This window comes from Pituophis catenifer, unplaced genomic scaffold, assembly GCF_029215685.1.
Source record: "Pituophis catenifer annectens isolate HBS135680 unplaced genomic scaffold, rPitCat1.0.hap2 SCAF_8, whole genome shotgun sequence".
Lineage (NCBI taxonomy): Eukaryota > Metazoa > Chordata > Lepidosauria > Squamata > Colubridae > Pituophis > Pituophis catenifer.
Genome location: NW_027256888.1, coordinates 52,568,886 through 52,593,080, shown reverse-complemented (window position 1 = coordinate 52,593,080; position 24,195 = coordinate 52,568,886). Strand labels below are relative to the sequence as shown.

At 37.3% G+C, this 24,195-nt stretch overlaps 1 protein-coding gene across 1 annotated transcript in view; it reads left to right on the top strand.

Moving 5' to 3' along the window:
• Positions 1–24,195, top strand: part of RNF150 (ring finger protein 150) — a 75,381-nt gene that overhangs the window by 49,801 nt on the left and 1,385 nt on the right. Inside the window, 5 exon segments of the mRNA XM_070948322.1 lie at positions 2,522–2,772; positions 12,055–12,126; positions 13,103–13,185; positions 13,821–13,917; positions 15,141–15,351. Coding sequence (XP_070804423.1) covers positions 2,522–2,772; positions 12,055–12,126; positions 13,103–13,185; positions 13,821–13,917; positions 15,141–15,351 — 714 coding nt within the window.

Here is a 24,195-nt window from a genome sequence, read left to right as displayed (position 1 = left end):
AAAAGATTAAAACAGAAAAGGTACTTGGTTTAGATGGGCTGCTGGCCTCTTATTCAGTGGTGGGTTGCTCCCAGTTCGGTCCAGCTCTATAGAACCATAAAACCGGTGGGAGGCTCCACCCACCCGCCACAATGTCATCACGGGTGATCTGCACCAGGGGTGGGTTCCACTTACCTTTACTACTGGTTTGCAGTGGGAGCATGCGTGCTTCTGCTGATGACATCGTGGTGGGTGGGCGGAGCCTCCCACCGGTTTTACTACCGGTTCTATAGAACTGGACCGAACCGGGAGCAACCCACCACTGATTTGCCCATGCTCAGAAGCTGTTCCCATTGCGAACCAGTAGTAAAGGTAAATAGAACCCACCCCTGCTCTTATTACACATGTTTTGAGGATGAGTTTTTACAACTTTAGAATAATGAATACTATTTTGCAAAATGGAAAGATTCCTGATAGTTGTGAAGACTCTAACATTAATACCTAAAGAAGGACAAAATTTGACTGTAACAAAAATGATTGAACAGTGTCTTTATTGAATAATGATTATAAATGATTTGCTATGATTTTGGCTGAAAGGTTAACAATAATTTTACAGAATTTTATTCATAGAGGTCAATGTAAGTTTCAAAGAGTTAATGCAAAGGAAAGATAAGGATTGGGTTTGCTTAATTTAAAATTGTATTTTACTGCTTATTGTATGGTCTGGATGAAAGAACAGATGTTGCTGAAAAACATGAGATGTTTACAAGTAGACGGTCACTACCTGATGTTGGATGGCATATTTATGGTGGGTTAAAGTTATTATGGTCTTGAAAAAATAATTTTTTAGATGTGCCACTTTGAGAATATGGAATAGATATAACCCCACGTTATGCTCAAAAACACATTTATGGATATTAGCATATTATACAGAAATAAAAGATAAAGATAAATGATTTACATACCAAGACTTGTTGAAAAATTATGAAGGGGAATTTAAAATAAAATCAAGAGAACAATTAATAGTAGAAGGATATCATTGTAATCATTCTCCCATTTACATCTGAATCTGAAATATTTTTAAATGAATATGAAGACTTAGGGCAGGGATCCCCAAACCCTGGGCAGCTGCCCACTATTGGGCCTTGAGTCTTTCGGAACTGAGCAGCGGAAGTGGTGGGCGAGTGCATGCACACTTGCCTGCCCCATGCATGGAATCATCCCCTCTCTCCCGCACCTCCCCGCTGGTCTGAAATGAGAAAATTAGCTTCTTTAATTATAGAAAAAATATTATCTTTGTTTACTGCTAACTAGAACCCTCTTATAGACTTTTAGTGTAAAAATGAAAATACAATTAACTTGTGACATGGTTTTGATAAATAGACAGGATAGTTTATAGAAAGAAGATGATGTAACTTTAGAGAGAGAGTTGGAAATATATTAGTACTTATAACTACTGCGAAGAATATCAGAAGCCACTTCTTTATATTTTTTCTTCCTTGCACTTTTTGTTTTTTATTTCTGTTTTCCCCCCCTTATTATTAGTTTGTCTTAGCTTTTATCTTATTATTTTAAAATTTTACTAAAAATTTTACTAGAAACATCAGCAAGAAAAAAAACTGAAGCAGAAATTTTTGTACTTCTACGCAGATATATCAGCAAAGATAAATTCTATTTGCAAATAGATATTTGGGAACAAGATGTAACTCTTAAGGTAGATCCTACATCTATGAACTATGCTTCTTGCTGATCTCAGATATAGCTATTAGTTTTTTCACCTTTACCTTTGTAGAAACTGAACAATGTCTGTTCTCTTGAAGACATTATGAGGTTTTATATGGCAATAAAATCAAGAAAACAATTAATAGTAGAAGGATATAGTTGTAATCAATCTCCCATTTATATCTGAATCTGAAAGATTTTTAAATGAATATAAAGACTTAGGGCAGGGATCCCCAAGCCCTGGGCAGCGGCCCACTATCGGGCCTTGAGTCTTTTGGAACTGAGTAGCGGAAGTGGTGGGCGAGTGCATGCACACATACTCTATTTGCAAATCGCCACTCATGCAAATCAAGCTGTGCATGCATACTTGCCCGCCCCGCGCATGGAACCATCCCCTCTCCCCCCCACCTCCCCGCTGATCTGAAAAGGTTGGGGAACTCTGATTTAGGATATGGAGCAAAGTAAGTCACAATTTGAAGTTGTGTACTGATGAGCAAGTAATTGCTAAAATGTACAAAATTAGATTTTCTGAGAGACATATTCCCAAAGAATCCAACTTGGAAGGTATTTTTAGTGAGACTTAAGAAATTCATTTTGTCTTATAAAACTCACAGAAAATCACAAAATTATAATAAACGGTCTTATATTTTGATCTCACCCCTTTGGGGAATAAAAACGGAAAGCTGGTAAGCAGTTGGTGACTTTTGACCGTATTGTTTTTGTATTTTCTTTTCCACTGATATCATTCTTGAAGAAAATAAAATTGTTTTGGGGATCACTTGAAGCATTTCTCTGTTAATAGTTCTTTCTTTTCTGATAGGTATTGATGATGTGGTGGCGATAATGATCCCTGAGCCAAAGGGAAAAGAAATAGTAAGCCTACTGGAGCGGAATATTACCGTAATGATGCACATAACGGTGGGAACCCGTAACCTGCAGAAGTATGTTAGTCGTACTTCTGTGGTGTTTGTATCCATCTCCTTCATTGTGTTGATGATCATCTCCTTAGCATGGCTGGTCTTCTACTACATTCAGAGGTTCAGATATGCAAATGCCAGGGACAGGAATCAGGTGAGTGATACTTCACTTGCAAATAAATATCTATTCCCTTCTTTTTTAAAAAAAAATTCAACATAAGTGGTGGTGTATATGTTTTCACTTTCAGATCCAGAAATCTGAGAAATACTGATTGGGGATTGTTGTTAAAATAACAGAGCCAGAATTGAATTGGTTTATGTCACATTTAAATTTTTTAGTGCCTATCATAATGAATATTTCTTAATAAGCATTAAAGAGAGTATTCATTCTTTATTTTACATTTCCAGAAGAAATAAAGAAAAATGTAGTTCATACAGTTAAAGATAGGGACAAAGAACAGGAAATTGATCAGCTAGGTCAGTGATGGCTAACCTTTTCTGGACCGAGTGCCCAAAGCACACACATATAAATGCACCTGCGCCCAACCCCCCCAAAATGCAATACATGTGTGGAACCCCCCACTTGCGCCTGTCCCCTGTGCATTCATGTGCCCCCGCATGCACCCCACCTTTGTGCATGTGCCCCGCCCTACGCATGTGCCCTGTCCCACACATGCGTGTGCCCTCCGCACATGCCCCGCCCCTGTGCATGCATGGCAGAGACCCAACGACCAGCTGGCTGGCGGGAGGCGCATGCACCGCAGAGTTGAACTGGGGCAAAGGCTTGTGTGCCCACAGAGAGGGCGTTGTGTGCCACCTGTAGCACGCGTGTCATAGGTTCACCATCACGGAGCAAGGTCCTTCTCCACTTATCTAAGGCACATAAGCTAGCAAAATGTTGTTTAATGTATGTTTTAATTTGAAATACATCAGTGAATGGATTAATAAAATTCATATTCCATAATGCAGCCAATGCATTGAATTAATAAGCACCACAATATATTTCACTATTTCTTAATTGAGTGCGAGAATTTGCAGCTTGATGTGATAGTGCCACTAATATGGGTCATCAAAATTCTCCTTCAGCCTAGATAATTCCAAAGAAAAAAAAGCAAAGAGAGGAAATAACCTGGAGCTGCAAGACAGATGAAAATGGCCTGGAAAATTCAGCACAGGGACTGGAAAAATAAATAGGAACATTCTTGGATAGGCTACCGGTCTAATAATGTATGTATGTTTGTGTGTCTGGGTGTAAGAATGTAAGAGTCTTCTGAGAGAAATAGACTGAGAAAATGAGTGTTTTTTGGAAGATAACTTTGAGAAAGAGGAGAGAAAAACATTGTATCACAATATGTTTCAAAAATTTTAAGCTAAAAATTAAGAAAAATTATTCCCTTTGGAGATGGACATTAAATGCAGAGCCTTGGTAGCACAGTGGTCTAAAGCACCCTGTTGTTAAGATCAGCTGCCTGCAATTACTGCAGGTTCGAATCTCGCCAGGCTCAAGGTTGACTCAGCCTTCCATCCTTTCTAAGGTAGGTAAATTGAGGACCCAGTTGTGGGGGCAATAAGCTGACTTTGTATAAATATACAAAAGGATGAAGGCTATTGCTTAGTGCATTGTAAGCCGCCCTGAGTCTGCGGAGAAGGGCGGCATATAAATCAAATTTTTTAAAAAATGCAAAGGAATCTTAGTACAGTAAATAGTTGAATCGATCATTTTTCCTTATATTAGAATCTATTAATTGATTATTTTCTTTATATTTTTATTTATATTGCAGTACAAAACATATGAGTTTAATATATTTCAGATAACTTTAGATGAACATTTTATGTCCTATGAGTAAAAAAAGCATTTTTTCCTGAAACCTGGTAAGATTATAACTTTTAAATTTGATAAAAAAACACATAATGAAAACATGTAAGTTAAAATATATCACATAGATTACACATCCAGTATACATTTAGATGCAGGTTTTTAATTGCCTAATTGGGTAATTAAATGTCTGAAAGCAAACAACCAAACTCCGGGAACTCCAAAGGGTACATAAGCCAGAAGCTTGGCAAGTTGGAGTTATGATTTGGAAATATTTTATGTAAATTGGTCAGAACTGTCAGGCACAAGGAACCAGACCCACATGGTCAGTAAATCAAATTACTTCTTCAGTGTTGTAATGCCAGTTTACAAGACTGATTGCATTCTCTTGGCAATGGTGAAATAATATTTCAGGGAGTCTGGGGGAGGCTACGCTGATTTCTGCTGTGCAAAGATGGAATGGGACAACTTGCCACAGTCAACTTGTGCAGTCAACTTGCCACAGCCAACTCACCACAGTCAACTCACAGTAGCCAACTCGCAGTGGCCAACTACCAGCGGCCAAATCACCATGGCCAACTGGCAGCAGCCAACTTGCCACAGCCAACTCACCATGGTCAACTCACAGTGGCCAACTAGCAGCAGCCAACTAGCAGCGGCCAACTAGCAGTGGTCAACTCACCATGGCCAATTTGCAGCGGCCAACTCACCACAGTCAACTCGCCAGTCAATTCACAGTGGCCAACTTGCAGCAGCCAACTGGCAGCGGCCAACTCATCATGGCCAACTGACAGCAGCCAAATTGCCACAGCCAAATCACCATGGCCAACTAGCAGCGGCCAACTAGCAGTGGCCAACTCACCATGGCCAATTTGCAGTGGCCAACTCACCACAGTCAACTTGCAGTGGCCAATTCGCAGCGGCCAATTCACCATGGCCAACTCGCAGCAGCCAAATTGCCACAGCCAACTCACCATGGTCAACTCATAGTGACTAGCAGCGGCCAACTAGCAGTGGCCAACTCACCACAGTCAACTTGCAGCAACCAACTCGCAGTGGCCAATTTGCAGCAGCCAACTCACCACGGCCAACTCGCAACAGCCAATTTGCAGTGGCCAACGTGCCACAGGACAACTTGCCATGGCCAATTCTCTGAGGGACAATTTACTGTGGGATAATTTAACAATTCTACTTAATAAATAGATTTCTACTTAAAAATATTTTTTAAAAAAATTTAAAATAAATTTTAAAATATTTTAATTTTTGCCATTCACAATTCATTCTGTTCTTCCATTTGCATCCTTTCTTTAATGATTCTATTCCACCATTTCTTTGATATTAGTGTAACTCTTGTCCCACAGCGAGTTGTCCTGCAGCAAGTTGGCCATGGCAAGTTGGCTGCAGCAAATCGTCATAGACCTGTGCAAGGACTCTAAACTCAGCCCCTTTCTCACACCTCCCTCCATTCTAAATCTGTGGAGATTTATCACAGAACCTATATAATGTAGTGTTATAAGTATTTATTAATAAATAACTATCTATTCTAACATACTTGCATCAGCTGAAGAACAAATCTGAAATTTCTATATTACAATATACTACACTCTAGCAGATACATCAAAAGTCTGTATTGTGCATTTCTAGGTAGGTGCAGTATTTCATTGGTATGCAGTGATTCCAGAAACAGTAAAGCACTTGTGTATTCCTGGATTACACTTTTATAATTTTATTTTTTGTTTCATGTTTTAAACTGTTGAGGCAAAGCATGTGTCAGCATTTAATATATATGGAAAAGAAACATAGCAATGTAATCCAGTCGACAAATCTTTGAACATTTAATTGATAATACATAGCAGCAACTAATCTTGTGCCTGATTAATTAATTGATCTATATTCAGTAACTCATACATTGCAAGAAATCTCATATGTTGGCTTGCCTTGTTCCTCTGCTTGGCATGTTCCCTGACCTTTGATTAGACTTATGTTTTTTGCATTCCTTTCTTCCACTGCTCAGTCTGGAACGGCAGTGGCTTCATATCTAAGCAGCAAAAGAAAAAATGGGAAGATTGGGTTATTCTCTAAGCGCAGAAATATATTTCTGTTAGTGGGCTACAACTCACCAATCAGCACAAATGATTTATACAAGAGTTGGTAACATGACAGTGTCTGGAAGTTTAGAATTGCCACTCCTGTATTCTACAACTAACAAGACGGTGAATGGAATATCTTAAGACAGGTACTCCAAAAATATAGTAAGGAGAATGCATATTTAATTATTCATATATTAACTGCAGCTTAAATTGTATTTGCACAAAATTGGAAAAGTGAAGAGATCCCCACAGATGAGAATGTGATCAGGAAAATATTAGGATGTGCAGAAATGAATAGACTAATGCTAGCAATTAAGGAGAAAAACCAACTGAATATTACATGACATGGGACTTATTTTATCAAAGGTTAGATAACAAGAATGGAAGTTAGAAACAGGGAAACAAAAGAAAAAGATTAGTGAAATAAAGAAGATATGTTAAGAGAAAGAAGCAAATGTTATGATTATTATGTTTAATATTATCATTTTAATATTATAGAATTAATGTTAATGTAATGAATATTGTTTTAATGTTGATTATTTGTACCTGGACGACTTTTTCTTCTTGTGCCATATCCATCATTGGACATCAGCGATCATATTGGCGATCCTATTTTTATCAGTTTAATTGAAGATGGAATTATTATATTAAAAAATAAAAAAATTATATATAAAAAATAGTGTCTGGAAGTTTAGAATTGTCACTCCTGTATTCTACAACTAACAGGATGGTGAATGGGATATCTTAAGACAGGTACTCCAAAATATCCAATTATTACTAGGTTACCTGCTTCTACGGCTAGTTGTCCCTTTGTCTTTTTAAAAAATGATAGGTTTTTTTAAAATCATCCACTGCATGGTTTTTTAAAGAATAACGCAATATCTTTATATGCATATATGCATATGGGTACACACACAAACACACACACATCACAAACACACATACACTAGGGGTGGGTTCCATTATCTTTACTACCGGATCACAACGGGAGCGTGCATGCACAGATCATCAGTGATGACCTTGGGGCAGGTGGGCAGGTGAGCCTCCAACCGCCATTACTACCGAACTGGGAGCAACCCACCACTGACATACACACAATGAGAGAAAGAAAGAGAGAACTATTTGAAATATTATCTGGTGTGTATATGTATTGCTGTGTCTTTATTGAAACCTAAAATGTTACTTTGAGACAAAAGAATTGGGAACAGATGGGTAAGAAATTATTCCAATTCCAGTTTTACATGAAGAAATGTGGCATAAATTTCCCAAGTGAATAGGGAAGTAATAAAAAGTGTTTTGCTATCCTCAATGTAAAAATAGATTGAAGTAATATTGATTTTGTTAAGTTAACTCCTTTATCTTTTAAAATCAGTTCATTTGCAATACAGACAAGTCTTGTTTACTGATTGCCTTATTCAGCGACACCACCACCCTACAACAATCTCTATAGGTAAATTCTCTTGCACCTGAAGCAGGGTGGATTTGATTTAAATCGAGTTGATTTAAATCACAATTTAAATCATGATTTAAATCACTAGTAAAAAGGCTTGATTTAAATCAACTCGATTTAAATCATAATTTTTAAAGAGCAACTGTCATCTCCGCTACTCCTCTGACCCACTGTTGACTCACCGATAGTCCCAGTGTTGCAGAATATACAGCCTCATGCTACATAACTAAGCTCCATTTCATGCTGAATAAACTAAATTATTTATGTATCTTAAATAGAAAACTATCTTACGATAGATTTTTACCCCAAAAGTTTTTTATTAAAATAAATTCGATAAAAATCAAAAAAATCCGATTTAAATTAAAAAAAATCCGATTTAAATAAAAAAAATCTTATTTTTTTGATTTTTTTAAAACAATCATTGATTTTTATCCACCCTGACCTGAAGCAACAGCTGTGAGGGGTGGAAAATTTCAATATACGTGTAGTGACAACTGGTGTAAAATAACACAAATTGTTTACTGTGGAGCACTCTGGCCCAGCTTGTTCCTCCACTAAGCAATTTATTTCTATTACCCAGTTTTCTATTTTGTTCAAGAGATGTTTTGCATACATTTTAGCCACAATTCCAATAAGGCTCACTGCTCTATAATTTTTTTGGGTCGCCTTTTCTCCCTTTTTACATATGGGGAATATAATGATGATTTCTTATCTGACTGGGATGCATTATTTACCTGTATTATTTACCTCTTATGCGGGAGCTGCATTGGATGCTGATTTGCTTCCAGGTGCAATTCAATGTGCTGGTTGTCACCTTTAAAGCTCTTTAGGGTTTGAGACCAGATTATCTGGGGGACCATCTCTTGCTGGTCATATCCACCTGACCCACTAGAATGGGGAGGCAAGGAATGTTGCGGGTCCCAAACTCTAAGGAGGTACATCTGGCGGGACTCAGAAGAAGGACCTTCTCCATGGTGGCACCCTGTCAGAGTCTGCAGCAATCTAACCAGCACACAAGTAAATAATTCAGCAGGATTCATTTATAGAAGAAACTTGTTTATATACAAAAATATAAAACATGATGCATGTATACAATACCTATGCAGCTCTTGCAACATGGTAGCAAGTACAAGGGCAAGAAGAAGAAGCACAGAATTCAGAAGCACAGAATTCAGAAGCACAGAACAACAGAAGCTATATAATCACAGAAGCACAACTGTCTATTATAAATCGAACCAATAAATAAATAAATAAATAAATAGTCTCAACAATTGCACAATATTGCATGCTGACACACTCATGTGCACACTTCTCAATTTCAGCCAAACCTCCTTTGCAGTTTTTAAATCAGCTATATTCAATAATTGTTCATCTTCTAAATTTAAGATGATGTAGTCCAGTGCCTTATCATGTTGCCATTGATCTGCTGCTGCTAATAGTGCCTGGAGTGGATTAATAATATCCCAGAACTCCGTAGCCTTCAGGAAGCATTCCATTTTTGCAGCCCAAATAATATAATTCTTCTGTCCCAGAAGAATCGAGGCAGAGAGCTCTCCTTGAACTCAACAGCCATCCTGCAAGCCTTCTCAGCCTTGTTCCCTTTTCCTTATAACACAGGCTGTCCTTCAGCTTAATTACTGTGTACTTGGTGTATTCTGGGCCCATAACCTGTCAGAGTTTGCAACAATCCAACCAGCACACAAGTAAATAATTCAGCAGGGTTCCTTTATAGAAGAAACTTGTTTATATACAATAATATAAAACATGATGCATGTATAAAATACCCATGCAGCTCTTGCAATGTGGTAGCAAGTACAAGGACAAGAAGCAGAAGCACAGAACAACAGAAGCTATATAATCAGAGAAGCTATAGTCTAAGGACAAAAAAACTCTTATATACAGACCAGTTAAGCTAAGCCACGCCTAGGCTCCGAGCTGTCTCCATGGCTCACAACAGATCCTGTTTCTTAGTCACCAAACAGTTCCCATTGGCTGACTTGTTGTTATGGCTATCCCAGTTCATAATTTCTTATACACTGATATAACCTCACTTTGAAATATCATCCCTGCAGAAATTAAACTGGTTCCCATTTTGACAATCTTTTGTAAAGCCCTGAAGACTTGGTTTTGCCAGTGGGCCTGGGAAACCCAGAGAGAGAGATGGAGCCCATCAAATGGCTCATTTGACTCTGTGTTGTTTCTATGTTTGTTTGTTTGTTTTCTGTTCTGTTTTTATTGTTTGTAAACCATCTAGAGTAGCTGTGAGCGAGTAGGAGGCCATATAAATTTCCTAAATAAATAAAAATTATACGATATAACAACCCTCTTAACAATGGAGCCCACCAATCAATATGTTTCTTGAAGAGTTCTGGGGATAAAAATAATCTTCTCTAGGTGCCTTATAAGAATCTAGAGATTGGATAATAAATTTGATTTCTGATACTGACATTAGAGGCCAGGGAAAAAGGTTTTCAAAGACTAGAGTATCAATAATTTTCTTACGTTGGGGGCCCTAGTTAGATTAGTAAGTACCTTTACATATAAATCCTCCCAAACTGAAGCTGGAATAAGAATATTGAACTAGAATTTATGTTCCTTTAATAAACTTGATACAATATTCCAGAAAAAAAATTGAATTTCTCCCTTTCAGATCTGACCATATTTTAGTTGTGTAGGAAACTTTTTGGGAGGCTGTCACTTTCTTGTAATGACACTTTATTACAATTTAGCATGTTTATTTTACATTAGGGTGTCCCTGGACCTGGTGCATTACTGCTCTAAACTTTCTGGTATATAAGTAGGCAGAATCAAACCAATTTGAACTTATTTGCTGTTGGTTTCTGGAAATCGATCGGTCAAGGATTTTCTCAGAGACACAAATCAAGTGTAAAATCAAGATTTTATCTGGACCTTGGATAAAGGAGAAAATTTTATCCAAGTCTGGACATGTTCTGTATTCAGAAAGGTAGATATTGCCTTACTTTTGCCTAATTGAGCTTTCTATTCTGCTTCACTTCAAGATTAGCTAATAGCCTCTATTCTGGAGGCATAGTTAATCTAGTATCAGATCTGCTTTGGAAATGGACTGTGATTACTTGATGATTGCTGTCCTTCCTTATGTGGGCTTGGATGTCTGAAAACAGCAACCTTGTTTTATGTAATACATAGATAATCTAATAGAGTTTCCTGAGTGATATATAAAACCAGGTTCTTTACCTCTTCAAATATGGAGGTTACATTTATAAATCAAGGAGATCAGTTATCAGCCTGCGGTATTTATTTTGAGGTCTCTAAAGAATCAAGTGGATTATTTATAAAATAATCCTCATGAATTTATTTATTTATTTAGCGTATGGCTGGTCACACACAGCATTAAAACACTTCATTTTTACAGGTTAAAAACAATTAAAACAATAAAAAAGCAGTAAGAAAACCTAAAAGGAAAACAGAAATAACATTTCAAAGTTTAATGTCGAGTTTGGAGATCCAGTCAGTAGCTGCCGTTGTTATGCAGAGGAAGTCCCTAGAATCTCCTAGATACCTTCTGTTAGGGTATTCCCTCACTATGTGCTGGATAGTCTGTCGAGGGGCCCCGCAATGAATATTATCCTCATGAATAACACCCAGGTGTACAAAATCTTCTAAAGGCATAAAAGTCTCCTGCTAATTTTACAGTAGCTTTAGAGTGATTTGAGTTTATCTTTAGCACTGTCTTTTCTAGATTCACCAAAGGATTAGGAGAAAATTGGGAAGATGCATGTGTTGGTAGATACATGTTCAGTAGAACTATCTCAGAGAATTAATATAAACATTTTACAGCAAAATAATGGGGAGAGTCATCAAGACCAATTCATATACTTGCCAGCCGAGCTTTGCATTGGCAAACATAGTCAGACCTCCTGATGCCCACCCTTTAGTCTTCCAGAATCTAAAGCCTGGAAAATGACTCTTTTCCTTAGTTCTTGTTTTTACTTCTTTTGTTTTAAATGGTCTGCAACTATTATTAATGCAAGAAGTAATCTGTATGAAGGTTTATCCCATAAGTATAAAATGATTGTTTGTTTGTTTGTTTCTTTTCAGCGCCGACTTGGAGATGCTGCAAAGAAAGCAATCAGCAAACTCCAAGTCAGAACAATAAGGAAAGGAGATAAGGTAATTTTAAAAAATGCTTCTCTTTAGAAATGACCACTTTGTTCAGAGACAATATTAAGGACAAAATAATAATTTAAAAAAATAAAAACTAGAAGTTTTTTACTTGTAACTACAGAATGGAGTGGGTAAAGACTGGTCAGAAGATTGGATAAACCTAAAGAAGGGTCATGCAAAGCCAGTGGTGAAATTCAATTTTTTTTATTACCAGTTCTGTGGGCGTGGCTTGGTGGGTATGGTGTGGCTTGATGGATGTGGCAGGGGAAGGATACTGCAAAATCTCCATTCCCACCCCACTCCAGGGGAAGGATACTGAAAAATCCCCATTCCCTCCCCACTCCTGGGGGAAGGATATTGCAAAATCTCCATTCCCACTCCACTTTGGGGCCAGCCAGAGGTGGTATTTGCCGGTTCTCCGAACTACTCAAAATTTCCGCTACCGGTTCTCCAGAACCTGTCAGAACCTGCTGGATTTCACCCTTCTGCAAAGCTACCATTTTCATAGTGATCTGGAGTTTAGACGCTCCATAGACAAAAGTGGGGGGGGGGGAACCATGACAGTTTTTTTTTTAATTTATTTATATGCCGCCCTTCTCCGGAGACTCAGGGTGGCTTACAATGCATTAAGCAATAGCCTTCATACTTTTGTATATTTTATACAAAGTCAGCTTATTGCCCCACAAACAGGGTCCTCATTTTACCTACCTTAGAAAGGCTGGAAGGCTGAGTCAACCTTGAGCCTGGTGAAAATTGAACTCGCAGTAATTGTAGGCAGATGGAAGCTAAATACTACCTTTAACAGTAGCATTAGTCTGCTGCGCCACTCAGGCTCCTCTGCTGTGCCACTCAGGCTCTTACCATCATTCATTTGCACATCGATATTGGCCACGTCAACAAGGACACATCTCTCTGAGTTTCACTCAACTTGCATTTTTGTTATTTAAAGATATTAATTAGTATTATTATTGGTTTTTTTTAGGAAACTGAGTCTGATTTTGACAACTGTGCAGTGTGTATTGAGGGTTACAAACCAAATGATGTTGTTAGGATTTTGCCTTGCCGGTAAGTTATTATCATTATCCCAACAAATTTATTTTAATAAAGTAATTGATTTTAAGAAACAATCAGAATCTTTTTTCAAGTTTCATTAGATTGCTTGATATAGAGGTTTGTATATTTATTGTTCTGTGATGTCATAATATTTGGGATGAGTATAAATGTGTCTTAACATTTATGACAAGTTTACCACTGGTGTCACAAATAAAGTACAATGAATTGTTTCTTTATCATACTGGGACAAATTTTTATTATCTATATCTAAGGTTGGAATTGTTATTACGGACAGTTCATTTATTTATGCTGTTTTTCACATACATGAAAAAGTGATGTCTGTATATTTTTTTAAAAGTTTCTATAATAATTATTTATAATATTTATAATAATGAAAAGTTATCTATCCACTTTTTTGTTCCTTTTTTATTCTAATACTGCTTCATAATCAACTCCAAAATACTTCTGTTTTTCAGCTCTGACTTCATTTTTAGCTTTTTCTATTGATAAAAAAATTTGCTACACAAATATACTGTTAGTTAAGATTCTTTATATTGCCGAACAAATTATTTCAACTTAATGTTTGACAATTTCGACCTGTAGAAAAAAACCCGTTGAACTAAATATAATTTTACTCCATTTCATAGGCATCTCTTTCACAAATCTTGTGTAGATCCCTGGCTCCTAGATCATCGTACCTGTCCTATGTGTAAAATGAACATACTAAAAGCACTAGGGATTCCGGTAAGCATGCCAAGTAATACAGTAAGTGAAACTGTATTTCTGCAAATTTTTTATAATGAAAAGCAAATCACGTATACTAATTTATAAGCAAAAGCACGTAATACATTCCAATGCAGCATAAAAGACCCGAATATTCTATGGCCATTTTGTATACTTACAAACTTAAATAGAGTAGCTATTTAAAACTGGTACCATTTGTATTGGTGATCCGCAGTGGTGCAGTGGTTAGAGTGCAATACTGCAGGCTACTTCTGCTGATCACCGGCTGCCAGCAGTTTGGCAGATCAAATCTCACCAGGCTCAAGGTTGACTTAGCCTTCCATCCTTCCGAGGTCGGTAAAATGAGGACCCAGATTGTTGGGGGCAATATGCTGACTCTGTAAACTGCTTAGAGAGGGCTGTAAAATCACTGTGAAGCTGTATATAAGTCTAAGTGCTATTTGTATTGGTGTAACAGCTGATACACTGTTTTTAAACACAACGAATTCCTTAAATCTTGAGTTTTCTAAAGCAGTGAAGGTTCAGAAAAAAGGAGTTGTAGAAAGAAAAATAGAAACCCTTCAGCTGTATTGAATTATAACTTTTCCTGATTCCCAAACAGCTTGGGCTTAGTTAGTTTCATTCCAGAAAAACACTAGTTGCTTATGCCTTTTAAGTGAGGAAGACTGTTTCATTGTAGACTCAGTACTGGTATTAAAAAGTTAAAGATTGCATTTGCTTGATTAAAAAGTACTCTTTTATATGTGTTTCTCTCTTAATATTTTAACTGAATCGATGCTATGAAGTAGAAGTACATGTAGTGTGTTATTGAGAAGAGATGGCTGTCAAAAAAAAAAAAAGGAATGGCCATAGTAAGTATAAAATAGTTTGGATTCCAATTTATGTGAAAATGTTATTTATTGATAAATTGAGTTTTGTTTTAATCCCAGGCAATTTTCAACAAAAATCTATCCTAACAAATTTCTGATATGACCATTTATTTTCAGCTCAATATACAAATTAATATAGTCTCCATTGACTTTTATTTTTGTTTAAAATGAAATAAAAATAAATAGTTAACGATAGGTTTCCTGATAACATATTAAGATGGAATCAAATATATCAAATTGTAAGGATGATTTTGGGGCAGAGGGAAACGTTTTCAATCGATATTGCTCCTGAACATTATCTTTTACAAAGTTTCTTCCCAATTCTATGATTCTCTTCTTTTTCATTTCTTTTAGCCTAATGCAGATTGTGTGGATGACATCCCTCCGGATTTTGAAGCTTCTATAGGAGGGCCCCCAACCAATCAGATTACAGGAGCTAGTGATATCACTGTGAATGAAAGCTCCATAGCAGTGGATACTCCTATCCGGACAGTTGGAGTATTACAAGTTATTCAGGATGCAGATCCCCTTCCACAGGTTGGGGAAAGTAACAATACCACAAGCAGTAAGTCTCCATTGATCTCTTGGCTTTGAATAAAACGTTACAGATGCAATTCATAAGAGTACATAAGATGGCTTTTCTGAAATATTTTCAGTTAGTTGATCCTCTGGATTCCACTTGGAAAACATTCAATAGAACTAGAATTTTCATAGGGAGTTATAGTACAATTCTTTTTTTTCCTCCTTGATATTAATTCAAAACCAAATCTCACTAGTGGCATGGAACCATAGGATCAACATGTTCAGCATATGATTGCTGATTGGCTGGGATCATGCTGTTATATTGAAAAATAATGTTTTGCAGGAAGACATGGGGATGTAAAGGTTATAAATTATTACATTAGGCATCGAATTCTGTTTTCCCCTCAAAATATTTTCACAGACAAAATTCAATAATAAATTTTCTGCATGGTATGAGATATAGGTCTTATATCTGATATACGTCAGTCTTGATTTGAAAAAAATAAATGTTTAGTGACCTAGATATATGCCTTCTTGAAGAGAAAATGGTTTTGTCCACCCTTTGAGATGAAAGCCCTATGCTTTCTGACGTTTAGTTTACATTATTCTGGATAGATCTGTAAACCAATTGCAAATGTCTTTGTTTGCAAATCTTTGCTGCTACCTCTAGTCCTCTTCTAATCTTATTGCTACAAATCTACTCTTTTATATGCTGTGAGGGAAAACAACTAAGATGAACCTTTCAGGCTCCAGTAGCTGGCTTCAATTTCAGCAATATTTATGCTTCCAAGTTTTACTATTAAAAATGCAGCTCCAGCAACAATAACAGTTGTCCAAAGATTCCCATTCTCCCTTTATTTATTACAGACTTTAACATTACAGTTCCCAATATGCCAGTTTGCCTCGTATCATTCTGTTTATTCAAACATGATCTGGCCTACCCATCTTAGTTTATAACTGTTCTTGATTATCTGCTTTATCTTGCCAGATGTCTTTTACAAGTAATTTTTGTCTGTATTCTTCTGGGTCACTTATGAAATATTTTTAGAAATAGATTTCACCTTCATATGTCAGAGCAGCAAGATATATCAACATCGTGACTAGAGTTGTGATATTGGTTAAACTTGGAACTGCCTGCAATAATTTGTAAAGCTTAAGAATTGGGACATGTTTTTATAAATACCTGATGGTCTTCTGCATCCCTGATCAAGGATAATCCAGTATCTTGCAATATAATGTATGTTGGAGAAAATAGAAATGTAAATTAATAACACACATCACTCTTCCTGTTCTCTGTAATTCTTGGTTATGATTCAAGTCCGTGATGAAGGACACATTTTGGCAGCAAGAGAACTTTGCAAAGTTTAACTTTGTTTGTTTATTTATTTAAGTCAAGGTTGTAAAACTAGAGGAGACATGTGGGTGTTTAATTAGACCACCAGGGTTGTAAGTCAAAAAGCAGGAAGAGTCAGAAGAAGTGGTTGGAGGCAACATAAAAACAAAATTGAATTTATTGAAATTCAGGTAAATATAGTTAATAGGATTATTTACTATTGTCCCTATCTTTCATATTCAAATATTATAATTTCATGGCTCCGATATAAGAACTCTATTTAGACAGGCACTCACTATGCCAAGCCTGAACAACAGAAAAAGGAAACTTCATCAAAAAGCGCCTGACCATTCAACCTAATATAGCACAACCAACACAAGCCTTAAAAAGGATAACACTGCCATACATCAAAAACATTTCAGAAACACCAATAGACTATTACAACTGCATAGCACACAAACTAAGTAAAATCCTCCAGAACATCCTAAGTAAAACAAAAGAACTAGCAGCGTCAGAAGAAAAAAACAGGAGCCATCCACAACATACAGTATAAAGATTGCAACAGCCCATGTAGCCCATATAACAAACAGACAGAAGACTAGCAGAATGCATCCATGAACATCAACTGGCAGTCAGAAGACATAATGGCAACTCTTTAATCTCACAACATATAGACAGGCTTAACCATAGTTTCAACTGGGAAACTGTGACCAACCTACACCAAGCCAAGGGTGAAAACCAGCAGGTTCTGACAGGTTCTGGAGAACCGGTAGAGGAAATTTTGAGCAGTTCGGAGAACCGGCAGCGGAAATTTTGAGTAGTTTGGAGAATCGGCAAATACCACCTCTGGCTGGCCCCAGAGTGGGGTGGGAATGGAGATTTTGCAATATCCTTCCCCCAGGAGTGGGGAGGGAAAGGTGCAGGGGTGGGTTCTACTTACCTTTACTACCGGTTCGCAACGGGGCCATGCAAGCACTCTTCTGTGCATGTGCAGAAGCGTTCTGATGACATTGGGATCAGTGGGCAGAGCCTCCCACTGGTTTTACTATCGGTTCTATAGAACCGGTGCGAACCGGGGTCAACCCGCCACTAGAATGGGGATTTTGCAATATCCTTCCCCTGGAGTGAGGTGGGAATGGATATTTTGCAGTATCCTTCCCCTGGCATGCCCACCAAGCCACGCCCACCAAGACACATCACACCTACCAAGCCACGCCCACAGAACCGGAAGTAAAAAAAAATGGATTTCACCACTGCACCAAGCCAAATTCAAAAATGCTGGACAATTCCTGGAAGCTTGGCACGCTAACAAATTGGCCATCAGTAGATATATTGGCATAAACAACATAGTGCAAAAAAGACAATCAACAAGCCAAAGAGGGAATAAAAAGACCCAAACATCTCTCCACCAGCAATCAACACTCAAGAGTATAACTCAACACCAAGATTAACATCAGACCAAAAATCAAGAAGTAAATACCCCAATCAAGAGCTAGTAGTTTTTCATAACTGTGAATGATCATTGTGTGAGGCAGTCATTAAAGGAGAACTACCTGCACCTAGTATCCAGTCATAAACATTTCCAGAGTAATTTAAAGATCAATAAGAGATGGAATCTATCCTCAGGCTTAAAATTAAAAACAAACATTAAAAAATAGAACTTTTAACAGCAATCTGTAAAGCTTTAATTCAGCTGGAATATCTTTCTTTTATATCTTCCTATGAATAGCTAGAATTTAAATGGCAGAAAGAATGAAGAAGGCTAAATTTGCTGTGGCTCGACTTCCTATGTAACTGATGATGCAGGGGCTGCTAGATGAGAATTGAGGAGAGGCAAAGTCTGATGATGCTGGCTTCTCAGGAGGACTGATTTTGAGTCTATTATGTGATCTACTGTTTTATGAAGGATTATGTTGTGCAACACTTTAGTTCTTTGCAATTAAGGTTTATTCTTTCCAAAACTGCATATTAGGAATACTGGGCTCTAGCTACAGCAGATATTTTAGTTTTTAACTTCCTGGAGTTTGTTGCCTATTTACAGTGCTTAGAGTTCAACACAAGTCATTGCCCTTCTTAAATATCAACCCAAGAGTTCATTCATTTTCAATTTCTGCTGATGTTGTCATGATATAAATTTGCTTCCATCACAGTAAGATCAGAGGTTATATAGTTTCAAACTATAGGCCATGGGTGTCAGGTTCTTTCAGACAGTCCGTCCAATCTATACAGTTATAATAATAGGATTGTTAGATGGTAGTTAGTTCCCTCCAATGGAAGTCCAAATATATTGCTTTTTAAGGTACTTTACATAAAACTAAAAAGTCTTTAAAATATATTTTCAGTGGTTTCTAATGGTTGCAGAGATGGTTTTCCTTTTCAAAGGAAAAATATCCAGTTGAAATCCTACTTTGGAATTTCTTATTCTTGCTTTCCCAGCTTTCATATGATTAATAACATTTCCATGTGGAAAATATTTTTTTTAAATAAAGCCTTCTTTTAGACTTTTATAGGAAAAGCTGAAGTAATAAATGCAATTGGTTTTTGTTAAAATACAGCCTTCAATTATTTGGCACAAAACATACAGCTTTAAAAAACTATGCAATTGTTTTTTAAAAATATATACATAATAGGCCAAAATGCATTTTTAGGATCGTTTCTCAATCTCCAGATGAGTTAAGGTATAACTTTCAAAATTCATAATAAGATGTTGGCTGAACACTTTGGGAGTTCTAGACTTAACATCTGAAGAATGCTTAATTGGAGAAAAATGGGTGCATATATACATCTTTCCTCTGTGTTTTTTATAAAAATAATATTAACAAATGGTAGTATTGTTGCATCTCTTTATGATGCAATCATGAGAATGTTTATTCAGAGGGAAATGCCAGAGGTGGTATTCAGCCGGTGGTATTCAGTTGGTTCGGACCGGTTTGCTCGAACTGGTAGTGGAAATCGTGGGTGGACCCACCCACCCCGGCTCTATGCCATTCTATTTAGGTACGTTTTTGAGGCTGGGTACATGCGCGGAAGATGCACATGCCAGCAAAGCATATGCATGGAAGGCCGGGCACATGCGTGGACGGGACGCGTGTGAGTGAAGTGCATCCTCACATTTGCGAACCGGTGGGGAAAGTAAGTGAATCCCACCAGTGGAAATGCCCCTGAGTATAATGGAACTGCTTAGTTATAAGTGTACTTCCTATGGGAGATACACTGGGAGCTAGACTTTCCCAGGACAAAAATGCTGATTTCGTAACTAACAAACTGTCAGTAGTAGTACACAAACCTGACATATGCAAAGCAAGATGTTCATTAAACTGAAAAGAATCATCTTGTTTAAACTTGACAGTCTGTAAGAAAGGGCTGTATGCTTATATTACAGAGGGTCTTCAATGGTTTAATTGGCTATGTTTCCCAGTGCAATATAGATAGTCATTGATAATGGGATAGTTTCTGACTTCAAATCAGCTAAAGGAGAAATGGATACAGATAGTGTCATTGCAGTGGTGAAATCCTCCAAGGTTTGCCACTGGTTTGCTGTGCACACATACACGGTGCACACTAAATGCATGCTGCATGCGTGCATGCACACTGCGTGCCAAACACATGCCGTGCATGCATGTGCAGTGTGCACCAAATGCACACTGAGGGCCCACGCATTCACTGTGTGCACCAAATGTGCGCTTCATGCAGAAAAAGGAGGCTTAAGAAAGAAGTAGAACAGCGGGGGGAAACAGCTGTGCCGCACGATTTAGATTAGCTAGAAAGTAGGATTTCCTGCAATATAAATCTTGCGGCACAGCTGATCATCAGAAATACTGGTTCGCACGAACTGGTAGCATTTTTTTACTACCGGTTCACCTGAACCGGTAGCTTTTATTACTATCGGTTCATCCGAACTGGTGCAGACCGGTAGCATTTAACCCCTGGTGTCATTGGTCCCAACAATATCCCAGGTAAAAAACAAATAATTTACCACCCCCCTTTTTTAGTTATTAAAAAAAACCAGATAAATTTTCTCTCTCCTAATAATGCTCATAACACTTCAGAATATAAGGATTATTTAAATGATGATTTGGTTCCCTTTCAAATATACACTAGAAACATTGTTGAATCTATTCTCATTGCATTTCTGAAACCATTTATGTGGAGGCTTTTTGTTGCACAGAGATCTACATAAATGCTGAAGGTTACAGAATGTTAAATTTGGCTCATCTACACTGTAATGTTAGCAATAGCGGCATTTGCTGGTTTGCTATGCAGCTCATACCAAGGTTTCAGTTGTGCATAAGTGATATAAGGTATTGTCAATTTATATGTCATTGCACTGCCATTTCCTTTTGCTGGCTGTCAGCTGTAGTGGCAGGGCACCATAAATCGGATCAGATTTCATCATACATTTACTTAAATCAGATAGATTTCATTATAAATTTACCCAAATGTTATACAGAATAGAAATGCAAAGTGCTGACCCAAAACATTCATCCTTTTGCCTCCAGTATTCTATGCATATCATGTTTCTGTGTTTAAGGATCTTATAGTATTTGATGAATTTTTATGGCCTTCATCAAAATAGGTTGATGTACTTTCTTAATGCCCCAACCTTTTGGGCACCAGGGATCGGTTCCATGGAGAGAGGTTTTTCCCCAGACCCGAGAGGGCCTTTTTTCATGTTCTGCCTGTGTCTCTGGATGGGGATTTGCTTGTTTGCATGGCCCGGTTTCTGGCATACCACAGATCAGTGCAGGTCCACGGACCGGAGGTTGGGAACCCCTGTTCTAAGATACATAAAATCACCACAATTCCTATTAAATTCCTAATAAATGAATAGAATCATCTCATGCATACAGAGATGGAGGAAAAAAATAGAGAATATCCTATGTTCAGGGGAAACTCCAAGAAGAGAAAAGATGGAAGAATATCTAAACAAAAACATAAAAGGAGAAAACCTTTTAACAATAACATAGTGGAATAAAATGTTGATAATCCTGAGAGAAGGGGAGAACTGACAATCAAATTGAAGAAGAAATAGTATGGCGTGGTATTGGAAAACAGGAGGAAAATTTATAGATGTAGCATGGAGTAGAATGTTTAGGAAAAATAAAAACCAGGAAACATGAAACAGAGTGACTAGAATAAAAGACAGAAGAGCTGTGCACAGATAGAAATTGGAAACAAGCATTACATAATATTGATTTTTGTGGGGGAAGTGAAAAATGAATAATGGAACTAAGTGGGTAGAACACTGAATATGAAAATTCCATATTGTGGCATTTTGTTCAAAGGCCCACTTGTATATTCAGGATATGTGCATAAAAATTTAAATAATTACCTTCTGGTGGATTGTTGCATTTACATATTGACAGTAACTATAATCCAACATGAGTACATACTGGTTAGCATGTGGGTGTGCATTACAGAGACAAAGTTATAGTTCTTGAAAATAGCATGAAGAGCTATGAGCATAAATTAGTTTTGTCCTGACTATAATTGTTCCCAAGAGAAGCTTTTGTAGAATTTAAAATAAAATTTTGTTGCTGAATATTGACTGTTGGTAATTTTAGATGTAAATAATTATAACTTTGCAATGAAAGTTCTAAAAAAGAAATTATTAAAGGCAATTCTTTTGTTTTGAAACATTTTATACTACTAGTTTTATGTTCATTTCCAATGTAGAATATAGAATCTGAGTCAACATAATGCTGCTCCCTAACCATCTATATAAAAAGTGTGACCAAGTTATCTTTAATCAAGACAGTTACCCCCTTGCTTGGCAAGGAACCTCATTAACTATTCTTGTTCTTAATTCTACTCTACTCAGAGTCCGAGGGCCTGGGGTTCATGTCCCATCATCTCACTATTCCGGCTGTTCTGATGGTACCTGTGTTTGATCAGCGTCAAGTGATTCCTGGCTAGGTAGTTTCTGAAGCTTATATTCCCATAGGTTTGACTAAAGCAGCTTTGTCAGAGTCTGAATTCTGAGCCATGACTTAAAGTGATTGTGTTTTAGTCAGGGGTGAAATCCAGCAGGTTCTGACAGGTTGTGGAGAACTGGTAGCGGAAATTTTAAGCAGTTCGAAAAACCGGTAGTGGAAATTTTGAGTAGTTTGGAGAACCGGCAAATACCACTTCTGGCTGGCCCCAGAGTGGGGTGGGAATGGAGATTTTGCAATATCCTTCCCCCAGGAGTGGGAGGGAATGGGGATTTTGCAGTATCCTTCTCCTGGAGTGAGGTGGGAATGGAAATTTTGCAGTATCCTTCCCGTGCCACGCCCACCAAGCCACACTACACCCACCAAGCCACACCCACAGAACCGGTAGTAAAAAAAAATGGACTTCACCACTGGTTTTAGCCTGTTTGGGTGGGATAGCACGCCCCTGAAAGAGCAAGTACTGTCATTGGATTTGCAAATGGCTGTGGCAAAGACTTTAATTATATAATTACTGGTTCCAGCTGTGGCCAATTATAAGCTTAATAATTAATTTTACAATAATGAATTACACAGCTAGTGATTTACTTGCCATTATTTTCACCACTTGTAATTTCCAGATTTTTCAAAGCCAACTTCATGTAAGCTACATTGCTGGTAACATTCCATCCTGATTATTGCAACGTAGCCTGTATGAGGTTTCCCTTGAAAAATGTCTAGAAATAGTGCAAATAATGGCAAGTAAACGAAGCTGTGCTTAGGAAATATATGAAGTTTGTACTGAAATATCTACATTGGTTGCTCATTAGGCATAATTACAGTTGTTGATATTCATCATAAATGCCCTAAACCAGGGATGTCAAACTCGCAGCATCATGTTGTCGTCACGTGACATAACATGATTTTTGTCCCCTTTGCTAAACTGGAGGTGGGCATGGCCAGCGTGTGATGTATCTGGCCTGCAGGCCGCGAGTTTGACACCCCTGCCCTAAACTATACTTTTCAAGCATATTCTGCAAAGCACAATTGTTCCCTAAAGATTAATAGGTAAGATAAAAGTTTGGCTCATGGAGATTACAGGAGTCAGTTTTCAACTGAGACCAGAGGTCTACTTGCTAGGAATAAACCCTGGGGGCATAAGGAAAGCAGACTGGTACCTTTTCATACACATTACCACTGCGGCTAGAATTGCATATGCGCAACTTTGGAAAGGGAAGGAAGTACCATCGGATCAGATAATTATCAACAAAATTTTGTGGTGTGCAGAATGTGATAGATTAACATATATACTTAAAGATAGACAAGAATCAATTTTCAATCAAAGCTGGGATAAATGCTACCAATGGATAATGGATAAAATAAAAATGTCATGAGGTAGATGTTAGGGAAGCATGTAGCATAGATATGTAAATAGCAAGCTAAATATAAATAAGGGAATATTAGATATAAGAAGATTAACAAATGCAAGATGCAGTATGATAAACCAAATTGAAGCTGTAGTATGATGATATGTAATGTTATTTAGAAACTGAATATATATGGGGGTTGAATCAACCTCAGTCTTATGTATGTGATTGTGTTTCGTTATAATCTTTATTCTGTTTTTTTGTTTCTAATTTATAAT